Source organism: Myodes glareolus, chromosome 18 (assembly GCF_982192425.1).
Source record: "Myodes glareolus chromosome 18, mMyoGla1.1, whole genome shotgun sequence".
NCBI lineage: Eukaryota > Metazoa > Chordata > Mammalia > Rodentia > Cricetidae > Myodes > Myodes glareolus.
In genome coordinates, this window is record NC_142043.1 from 50880077 (window position 1) to 50892254 (window position 12178).

General features: G+C 36.1%; 1 protein-coding gene across 3 annotated transcripts in view; it reads left to right on the forward strand.

Moving 5' to 3' along the window:
* Ctnna3 (catenin alpha 3) overlaps nucleotides 1-12178 on the forward strand; it is a 1405098-nt gene that overhangs the window by 1346864 nt on the left and 46056 nt on the right. For all 3 annotated transcript variants that reach the window (XM_048451587.3, XM_087898188.1, XM_087898189.1), the window contains one exon: nucleotides 11502-11636. In XM_048451587.3, coding sequence (XP_048307544.3) covers nucleotides 11502-11636 — 135 coding nt within the window. The remainder of the gene's footprint in view (nucleotides 1-11501; nucleotides 11637-12178) is intronic.

Sequence of the window (12178 nt, forward strand, 5' to 3'; positions counted from 1 at the left end):
AAGCATTTCTACTCAGAGTTACTGACACAGCATTTAATATTTTTACCTAAAAATGAATTCTATGATCTTGAAATTTAGAATTTCCTAATCTAGTAAATAAATGAATCCCATCCTTGCCTATATGTTTCATTTATATTTTAGAATTGAGTTGCATTTACTTTCATGAGGGAGACTAAATAATGGTGGAAAAATTAAACCATATTAGTTTAGCCAGATTTGTAGGTTTTAGGATGTCTTTAAGGACTGAATATTACCCTGTTTGGCTCTCCTGTTTGTTGGAGAATGTTTAACTATAAGCGGTCAAAAACATCATTTTTATGTTTTTCTGCTACCTTTTATTCTTTAATTTGACCAGATATTGTACAGCAGATCTTTGATACAGTTTTTAATATTATTTTAATTACACAGGAGGGAGGAAAATATCATCCTACTTCCATGCAGCATTGATATTTTCCAAGAAACTTAAAAAGCAGTTATTGACTAGTGAGAAATTATGGGCAGCAGTTCTCTGAATTTTCATGCTGTGATGTTGGAGAGTTTTCTGTCCTAAGCAAATGAGACTCTGAACAATCCACACTGGGAATTAAGAATCTGATGAAGATGATTTAGTGACCATCTCAGGAGCCCATCCATAAATGTTCACTTGTTTGTTAAGAAAAATATGCACATGCACACACAAGCACTCACATACACACACATATACACACAGACATACATACAGACACATATTTTAGGCTTTAAATAATTAAATAATTAAATAATTAAAACCATAGGAAGAACACAATTGGTAGAATATTGAAAGCTAGTCAGTTTGTAGTGCTTGTAAATATTATGAAAGGTTTTCATGGTGGTGTTGGTTACTATTTTATTCAATATAGAATTTTAAAATTTTGACAACTTCTATGATGCTTTCTAGTCTGTTATTTTTATTTTCTAATGGACCATCAAGATATCAATTAGCAATTTTTAATTATTCATTATATAAACTTACATTTGAATCTGTAATTGTTATATTAAATCATAATATAGGCATAGTCTTAGATGAATTTAGTTTCATTCTTTTTAGTATATATTTATCTATAGAGAGAACGGTCTGAAATCAATCTAGCTGAAGCCTCTAAATGTTCGTGTCTGACAATTTTATTCACCTTTTCCATTCTTATTTCTTTCTCTGAATACAGAATTGTTAGAAATATACTAGACATAGTTCATAAATTGTTACCTAGTTAAGAACCGAAAGCCTCATTAGTTAGTTTCCAATTGTAAATATCTGGTTATTTAATAGTAAGCTATGAAATATAGATTAATAACTTAAAATTTTGTTCAAATATAGTCATACATCTCATTTCAAATTTTAAAATTCAAAAAATTTGTTTTTATATATAATATGATATAAGACCTCCTACTAATGCCCACACTTAACCTTATTTACCCCCATCACTCAACATTTCTTGAACTTTAAAATTAAGTTGAGATGCTGTGGTACCTTTACTCTGCCTTTCAGCACAGTACAACTCTGGCCCCAACACTGCATGCATCACATAGTGAATTTTCAAAAGGGAGGATATTTTTGTCTACTACAATTCTTGGACAATTTGAAAAAGACTAAGAGTATAGCAAACTGAAGAATAGCAATACAAGGCCAGGTTTCCTGAACCTAGGTGCATATGTTTTTAATTCCTGTAAAGGATGCAGATACTGTAAATTAGAGAATACAAACAACATTTTATAGGGCAGGAAACTACAGTACCTGTGTAGGTACTGACGCAATGTACCCTCAAGTAGGAAGGAATGAAGAAAAACAAAATGAAATATACAAAATATGGAGAGACCTGGTAATGTGTCTTTTATCTGCCTGCCACTTCCTTGTAATTGTCAAAACAAATATGTCTAGGTTGTCAAATGACTACTCCTACTCGATCATGGCTCCAATTAAAACCAATTCTTATTGTTAAAGGAACTGACAATGATAATTCAAGAATGATAGCACCATAAAAGTTGATATATATGTTTGAAATAATTAGCAATTCATTTAACTAGATCAGAATAATCTACAAGTGTAATTTATATAGTTATTTACGAGATATTGTTGGTGGATTTCCTTATTTGTAATTATTCTATATTGATGGTGTGAACTAAGGATTTCATTATAATAAACTACACTAGAAATTAAATTCTAGAACCTTCATTAAATCATAATTACATACCCATTACAAATATAATTCCCAGATGTACCTTGTGACAGTATGTGCGCTTTGATGCTGTTTTCTTTCTGAAATTTATTTGAAGTGCAGATGTTGACACTGAGTTCTGTCCTCTAGATTAATGAGCTCTTGCTTCATGAAAGTAAATGCCTAAAGGCTCCTCAGGAATCAACCAGGATAGACACTGAAAATGGGATCCGGGTGTACTCGCCAAGTGACAGTCAGTTCTTGTCAAAGGGATCCTCTTGCATCATTTCCCTTTTTAATGTTTCTTTGTCAGTTTTCATCAAAGCAATGCCATAGACACTTTGAGAGTGACCATTCAAATTTCCTCCTTTTCCTTCGAAACGGTGACCCTAAGAAGCAAAGGGCAAGATGTTCTGAGCATTGTGGGGTTATTTTGTTAATGTAAGTGAAAAGTAAAGATAAGAAAACTTTCTCCTTATAACTTCCTGCCTGCCTATAAGTAAAACAATAGCTACTGGGAAGAGTCTAGGAGAATCATTGTTTTTCAAAGGCTATTGGTAAGTTTCCCATGTTCCAGTTAGGCGATTGCACACTTATGCACACACGGGAATCACTAATTTGACTTAGTGGTTTCCAAAACTAGTTTTAAAAGAAAACATTAAGTAAGGCAGGAATGCTAGGAAGACATGAAGGAAATTGAAGGAAGGAAATGGGTGAGGGATGTGATCGTATTTCATAGTACACATGTATGGAATTCTTAGGAACAAAGGAAAATTACAATAATAAAAATTCTAAATAGCTAGATTTTGTCTGAATTAGATTTCTGCCACCCTTTCCACATCCTGATTTTATGTGCAAGATAATACATTCTGCAAGTTTGTGCCAACCCAAGTAATTCCTCAATGTATAAATTTCAGGCATCAGGGAACAGGGTGCTATTTTGAATTGTAATCAATTATTAAGAAAATTGTTTTTTGAGTTTCTCATAGAAGTCATCATAGAAGTAGGTTAGACAAGCTTTTCTGTGAAGCTATTAATGAAAAGGATTGCGGTAGATGGACACATCTTGGCACCTAGGTTTTTTTTGTTTTTGTTTTTTTTGGTTTTGTTTTTGTCAGTGTTCAGGGTCTATGGTCTTGAAACCAACTTAAAATTAAGACAAACTGACAGACAAAATTAACACATGTATTTACAAGGTTTTTAAATACAAAAAAACAAAGAAGCAAAGTGTTTGGGTAGGGGCTTGATTACTGTTTCGGAAGTTTAGTCCATAGTCATCATGGTGGGGAGAACGGCACAGGCAAACTTGATGCTGGAGATGAAACTGGGAGTTCTAGATCTGAACCACAGGGAGCAGGAGGAAGCATTGCAGGGCCTTTTTTCAGCTTTTGATACCCCAAAGCCCACCCTAAGTGATGTACTTCCTCCAACAGAGCCACACCTACTCCAATGCCATGCCAGTTAATCCCTTTCAAGTAACATCACTCCCTAATGTCCAGGCATTGGAATACATGAACCTTTGAGGGGCATTCCTGTTCAAACCACCACACATGCAGTATGATCTCTCAAATGGCACTTAGGTTTAGATGTTCTTCCCTTGTTTCTTACTCTTCCCTTTCCTCTTACTACCCATCTGATCCTCCTGTTACAGTCTCCCAAGCCCTTCATACCCATCCGTCCATACTGTTCATTCTATTTTCCATTCTTAGAGAGATCTTTGCACCCACTTGGCTCTTTATACCTGACCTCTGGAGATGGATTGTATTCAACATATTGAAGACTTAACAACTGGCATTTATGTGTAATTAAATACATGCCAGATTTGTTCTTTGGTGTCTACGTTACTTCACTGTAGATGATTGGTTTTCTAGCTCTATCCATTGCCCTCAAAATTTTGTGATAATCATTTAAAAAAGAAAAAAATAGCTTTTACCATTAAAAATCTCAATGAACAGCACAAGAAAACCCCTAAAATCAACTAACCTGGCCTCATGGGGGCTCCCAGCGTCTGAACTGACAACCAGGGAGCCCGTGTGTGACTTACTTAGGCGCTCATCATTTTGGTACCCTATTCCTCATACTGGGTCGCCATGCACAGCCTTAATACTTGGGGAGGTGACTATTCTTATGGCAACTTGATATGTCATACTTTTTTGATATCCTTGGGAGAAATGCCCCTTCCTAGACATAAATAGAAGAGGAGTGGATTGGGGGAGGGTTACAATAGGGGGGGTTATAGACGGGACTGGGATGAAAAACTGACACTAGTATATAAAAATAAATTTATTTAAAAATAAATGAAAGGTCATTCTCAAATTTGGGTAAATAATTCTTCTAAATATAGGTTTAGCACTATTAAAACAGTCTATATTTGCATAAATAGGAATGTTCAAGGAAATAGGTGTGCCAATTGTGCTGATTTGATCATTATACACCACTTTATAGAAATTATAATGCTGATTGCTTTAAATATGCCCAAATATTAAAGGTAAATTGAAAACCTTAGAAAGGCTTTTTCAATGTCAGCAACAGGCTTTAAAACATTCTAGAGCATATGAATTTACCTGTTAGACTGATTTGATTCTTTGGATGAAGAAAAAAAGCAACTGATTTCTAACAAGATAGAAAAGATTTTTGTCAAGTCTGTAAATAAAAGATGAATCTGGGTCAAGCTGCTAGCAACTACAGAAGTTCATTTCAAACTCTACACCCATCTTATCAACCTTTTCTTAATAGAATTCTATAGCTTGCCAGCCTACCCCTGAGTCACATGAAAAAGAAGAATATTTTCTTTAAATGTGTTAAATGTGAGAGTCTGTATCATTGGTTATTGGTTTGAGAATAAAAAGAGTTATTAAATGGAGATAGTTTCTGGGTCAGGGATGGGCCCATGTATTCATTTCCCCTCTCAGCACTGGAACTTCATGGGTTTCGAACTGCGCAGGCTCTGTGTACATACTGCCACAGTCTCTGTGAGTTTATATATGTCTCAGTTGTGATTAGAAGGCCTTGCTTTCCAGGTCTCTTCCACTCCCACTGACTCTTACAATCTTTCTACCCCCTCTTCTCCAGAATTCCCTGAGCCTTTAGGGGAAATTTTGGTGGAGACATTCCATTTAGAGCTGAGCATTCTAGAGGTATCTCATTCTCTTTATATTTTCTGGCTGTGTATCTCAGAATTCATTCCCATCTACTGGAAGAGGAAGATTCTATGATGATGGCTGAGTAACTCACTAATGTAGCAGAATGTCCTTAGCAATAATTTAACAGCTACATTTTTTAGCAGAATAGTAGTATTTAGTTTTAGCTAAAGTCCATGGTCTATTTATTCTCAGATTTTTGGCTAGGGAGGCAATGTTGGCACAGGTTTCATCTCATGGACTGAACCAATCAGATAGTAGTTGGTTACTTCCACAACTTTTGTGCCAATATTGCACAAGCATATTTTCAGGCAGGATGGTATTGTAGATGGAAGGTTTTGTAGCTCAGCTGGTGTTTACCTTTCTCCTCTAATAGTATGTAGGGTACCTTTAAGAACCATGATCACTAGTCAGTATTGTGTAAAGGCTGTTAGAAGGCACTTGTTCTCCTTTTCTGCGTTCAGTGTGTTATGTAGGTGGTGTCTTCAGAAATAGGGCCTTACCATCAGTTTGCAAAGATTTGGCCAATACCCTGAATTGTTTGGCATGGGGTTTACACGGGGCTACTTTGGCTAACAACTCAATTAGATGTAACCCAATCCTGGTGTTTCATCTGGTGGTAAGCTATGTTGAGTCAGGGCTTTGTCTACTCTGTTATTTTGGTGACTCTGTTTTTATTTCTTTCATATATGCATACATTTTTTTCTAGTTCCATTCATTGACCTGAAAATTTTGTGATAATTACTTAAAAAGAAAAGCTTAGTTTGTATCATCAAAGTATTAATGGATGTACAAACCAAACTTAAAGGCAGACCACATAGCCAACAGTTGATGGTCAGCACAAACAAACTCAATTATATTTTTGGAGTATTTTTTCTTACAATAAACTTTTTTCCTTTTCTTCTTCTTGAAAAATTGTTCGTTTGTTTGTTTATTTATTTATTTTATGTATCAATTGCAATTTCCCTCCCTCCTGTTCATCCAGCCTCCAATCCACCTTCTTTCTGTTTCTACCCCCTATTCCAAACAAGCATTTCTCTTCAGGAAAGGGAAGGTTTCCCATGGATATCAACAAAACATGACATATCATGTTGTAAAAAGACTAGGCATCTCCTCTCCTATTAAGGTTTGAAATTATCCCAGTGGTATGGAATAATATTCTTGTACACTGCAAAGATTTGTAACTTGTATTAGCTTAATAAAATGCTTTTTGGCCAGTAGTTAGGCAGCAAATATAGGTGGGGCAACCAGAGTAAGAGAATTCTGGGAAGAGAAAGACAGAGAGTCAATCACAAGTCAGACCCAAAAGAAGCAAGATGAGAATGCCTCACTGAGGAAAAGATGCCAAGGAACATGGCTAAACATAGACAGAATTATGGGTTAATTTAAGTGACAAGAACTAGTTAACAATAAGCCTCAGCTAATAGGTCAAACAGTTTATAAATAATATAAAGCTCTGTGTGTTTCTTTGGGACTGAAGAGCTCCAGAACTGGGCAGGACAGAAACTTTCATCTACAACCCACAATGAGGAATAGGGTCCCAAAAGCCAGCAATAGAGCCAGAGGCAGCCCCTGTTCCCACTGTTAGGAGTCTCACCAGAGGACCAAGCTACACAACTGTAACATATAAGTAGAGTATGTACCTGGGTCAGTCCCATGTAGGCTCTCTGGTTGTCCATTCAGTCTCTGCGAGTTCCTGTGAGCCCCTGTTAGTTGTTTCTGTAAGTTTTCTTGTGGTGCCCTAGACCCTTCTGTCTCCTACAGTTCTGTGTCCCCCTCTTTGGCAGAATTCCCTGAGCTCTGCCTAATGTGGATCTGCATCTGTTCCCATCAGTTGGTGGATGAATCCTCTCTGCTGAGATTTGGGATGGGCACCAATCTATGTGTATAAATATCATTGGATATCATTACATTGACTTTTTTGTTCTTCATTTGTGTTTGATAATATCCTAGGTCTCTGTCATCCAGCCTGTAGGATCTGGCTCTCCTGGCTGTTTTTGTGGTAGGCTTATTCTCCTGGCATGTTTTTTAGGCTAGACTAGCCATTCGCCACTTCCTCAGCCTCTAGGTCATCCTTACCCCAGCACATTTTATAGGCAGTACAGACTGTAGGTTGAAGGATTTGTAGCTGGGTTGTTTTCCCACTTCCTCCGCTTGAAATCTTGCCTGGTCACAGGAGATGGCCGATTCCGGCTATGTATCCACTATTATTAGGAGTCTTAGCTGGCGTCATACTTACAGCTTTCTGGGAGATTTCCAGGTTTTTATATGATCCCAAAATACCCCCTCTTTCCAGCAGTCTCTTTCAGTATTCTACCTCTCTGTGACCCCCCAGCCTGATTACTCATGTTCCCATCTGTACCTGCCCACCGTTCACCCAGGAGATTTCTTCTGTCTCTCATTCTCAGGGAGAGGACTTTTTTTTTAACCCTACATAATTTTCTTATATATTATGGCTTCATTTTTTTTATGTGATGGCAAATGTACGTGTGTGTATCTCAGTATGTGTTTCTTCTGCTTTTTCTTTAGCTCTTTCTTTGTCATTGCTGTTTCTTTTGTCCTATTTTTGTTTGTTTCTGTTATTTTGTTTCATTATTTTTAGATCCCTGTTTGTATCCTGTTGAGAAGGGGAGAAAGAAAGGCGGATATTTGGGTGGTGGGGATATGGAAAGGATCTGGGAGATGTTTTAAGAGGCCTGTTTGTATCTTAATAAGAGAAAGAAAGGGTATAGATTTGGTGGGTAGGGCTATGAGGAGGACCTGGGAGAAGTTGGAGGAAGAGAACCATAATTAAAATAGATTGCATAAAAGCCTATTCTCAATAAAAAGAGATTCAAATCAGTAGTTACAATGTAAATTTCATCAGGAGTTTTATAACCGTGAAAGAACAGATCCACAGTAATTAAATGTATAATTTAAAATAAAAGGCTAACTTAAGAAGCCCTTTTATAAATCAAGTGGCAGTTTAGTTCTACATACAATGATGTCTGCAAGAAGAGTGACATTGTTTCTGGCAAAAGAGGTAAGGTTGAAGTCTCCATATTGTATAAACTCCGTCTCTGTTGTCACTTATTAATTGGCAAGGAAACTGCCCCCTTTTGGCTCTGTTTATGCATTTGTTGATTGACGTTGTAGTAGATCCATGAATTTATACAGGTGTCTATACAACCCCTGTTTAATGGAAGAGTTATATGGGAGGTATACTTACATGATAGATAAAACACCGTCTATGCCAGGACTGCCATTATTTCTGACCATAAGAGAAAAGAATAGAGAAAAAGTTCTTCAATAAGCAAAATCAAAAGTGTTTTGAAGGAGTGCTGTGTAGAAGAGATGATTGTTCATCCATATGAATAAATCAGAGAAAACGAAGCCCTCGAACTGACTATTTCTAGAGTTTAGTCTGGAGATCTGCCCAATGGCCTTATTTAGATCTTAGTGACATGCTCTGATATGAAACATCATGCTTTTGAGAGACCAGATGTGGTGCCTCACATGGAGGAAGTCTTCCTGTCATGATGATACAGTTGGGGAATACACCCTTTTTCATCAGAGGAAGTCACCTTTGTCTCAGAGTTTGATTACCGAGAGTGATTTCATGCCTAATTATTTAGAGTAGCATCCTGCAGGCAGGAAAACCATGTGGGAACTGGCTACCATCATTCCTGCTTCTGTTTTTCTTTTTTCTTCTCTTTCTCTTCTGCTTTTTGCTCTTTCTTGCTTCCTTTTATTGAACTCTAATTTAATCTTCATTAATAAGTGTGTAGGCTACTGTTAACTCCTTATCCAACACACACACACACACACACATACACACACACACACACACACACACACACACACACACACACAAATACCAAACAATACAAAACAAAACACATTTATCTCAACTCCTTTTACCATCAGGTCTAATGTCTTTGAGGCTGGTGATCCTGTTCCACCAAACTTTATATGTATCTATTTCTGTCTTATGGGTGGAAAATATTTATGTAGAGGAATATATTTGATTCCTTTATTAATTAGTATGAACTTTGAGTGCAAGTTTTCATGACCTCAACTTGTGCATCTAACTTGCAGATATGTGGACCAAGTATTTAACAGCATGAAGTAGAATAAACTTTTCTGGAATTTCCTAACCATATCCCATCCTAGTTACAAATTAGTTATCCATCTATGCATATGAGTTCTGTACCCACCAATTCAGTCACCTCCCATTCAGGTTGTTATAGGTGAACCTTTGATGGCATATGTGTATTGTTCATACACTGTCTTTCTTGCCTGACATTAAATTTCCCAAGCAATACAATGTTCCAACAATTTATATACTATTTAAACTTTATTAATTGTTTATATGCAATATAGATATATTTAAAGTTTACCAGAAGAATGTGTTTAAGTTATGCACAAATTCTTTCTGTTTTATTTAAGATGAACTAAGCGATTTTGGATTTTGGTATCTATATATGTCCTAGAACCTCTCATCAGGAGATTGTGGTAGATGATTGCAATAGATGAATTCAAATGTTCCAGAGAGATGTTTCTGGTCTATCATATTACACTTTTGCATTTATCTATTTACGGGAGTTTGGCATGACTCACATGACACAATATACATGTGGAGGAAGAGGATAAATCACAAGCATCTGATCTCTTCTTCTACCTTGTGAGTTCTAGAAATTGAAATCTGGTCATCAGATTTGGTGGCAAGCATTCTTACTACTGAAACATCTCACTGTTGGCCATTCATCCTACCTTTTAATTTGTATGATTCAATTTAAATATTTTGAATAGAATTGTATCATTATGGGAATAATGTATATTTATTTCAAGACAAATGTAATATATGAAGAAAATAGAGACACCTGACTGTATCATATCCATTATCATTTTCATATAATTCCTTTTCAGTATGGTTAAAAATTGCACATTTGATCCAATTTAGCTGAAGTGATGCATGCAGTTTTAATTCCAAAAGTTTTAACTTTTCAGCACTGAACATTATTCTCCCATATAATTTGAAAACATTTTAAATATTTTATTGCGTATTATTTTATTTGGGCATATTGTTTGAGTAACTGAATGCCATACATAATCTGTAGGTACCTGGGGAAGCAGGAAGGGAGTTTCACATCCCTTAAAACTATAGGTAACGGTGGTGGTGAGCTACCTGGCATAGGTTGAAGGACCTGAACTTGTCTAAATTCTCTGCAAGAGCAGCAGGCACTCTTAACCTCTGAGCCTTCTCTCCAGCTTCTGAAAATCCAATGAAATGGTACAGTGTCACAGTATTTAGACAGACATTCATATCTCCTCTTTCTACTATTTTGCATTATTTCTGATTTTTGATATTTCAAGTACTATAGAAATAAATTTCTTTGGTCATGAGTTTCTGTTTGCATATCTAAGTTCTTATGAAAAGTTACTAAGAATAGAATTAAGGTGAGGAACAAACTTCTTAAGCCTATAACTCCGTGGGGAAGACAGCACGAAAATTCACCTTTATCCAGAGACTTTTGCCATGGTATAGTGACACTTAGAACTATTTTCATAGGAGTTCCTTTTGGAAAATTAATCACCAAGGGGAACTGGTTTTGAAAAAGAGTTTTGCTACACCCTTAAAAACATGTGAGTTTTCTGCTTCTTACCCGCATAGAATCTGCAGATACCATCTCAGGTAGAAATAATTTCCTTTTTCTGCCCCAGTAAGAACATTTAAAGCTGAAAAATAATACAGCTTAAGATGCTTTCTTGTGGATTTGGTATTCTCACACAAATATCACAGGGAAGACAGCAAACACTCTGCATTTCATGGTATATTCTTGTAGTGATTCCTTTAGATACTCTCGTAGTGATGAGATAATTGCATATTACTAGTTCTTCATGTCTACCCAAAGACATAATCTGAAGGCTGCTAAACTTGTCATGAGTTGAAGGCAGCTCTTTATGTATTCTTTATATTGGCACCTTCCTATAGCAAGTACTTGGTCTAATCCCAGTGACTACAGCCAAAGAACAAAGAAGTTGTTTCAGCAGGAGTTTTCCAATGATGTATATGAGACTGTACCTAGGCATAAGAAATGGGGCTGGTGGAAAACCGCTGCCCTATATGGTATCCATGGTGTGTGTATTCCCCACTGGGATGTACCTCTTTATTTTGCTATACCTATTTTTATCTCTGTTATACTTGCAGTGCCCAGATCCACCGTGCAAACAGGACTTGCTGGCTTATCTGGAACAGATTAAATTCTACTCCCACCAGCTGAAAATCTGCAGTCAAGTTAAAGCTGAGATCCAGAACCTGGGGGGCGAGCTCATCATGTCAGCCGTGAGTACTCTGCCTGTCACTTGCACCATTACACACAGAAGATGCCACCACTATCTCTCAGATGAATTTAGCATAGGACACGCTTGCTCACAGTTAGTATAAATTGCTTGTACTGTAAATGTAGTTACAAAAAAGAAAAGGTTATCATTAGGGGCAGAGAGAGGAAGCTAATCATTATTGATTATCTAGCTCTGATCTAAGCTTTAGCCCAGTCATTACAATCACTTTCCAGATTTCTTTTTAAAATGTTAAAACGTATTTTTTTACTCCAGAGATTAAAAAATATATAGCTTTTGGATACTATCTGGATAGGAAATTTATGGGCATGTATAACATTTTTTAGACCTTATAAAGAATGTAGAAGGAACTTTAAATTGAACTCTGTAAGATTTTAAGATAAATAAATGTAAAATTATATATTATTTCAATTATTTTATTGTTATAAATTTTTATTTTCTACATATTTTTGTTTACAACACATAAATTATGATGCTGAGATTTAAAAAATTCTCATGTGCAATTTTCGATATAGAATATTATAT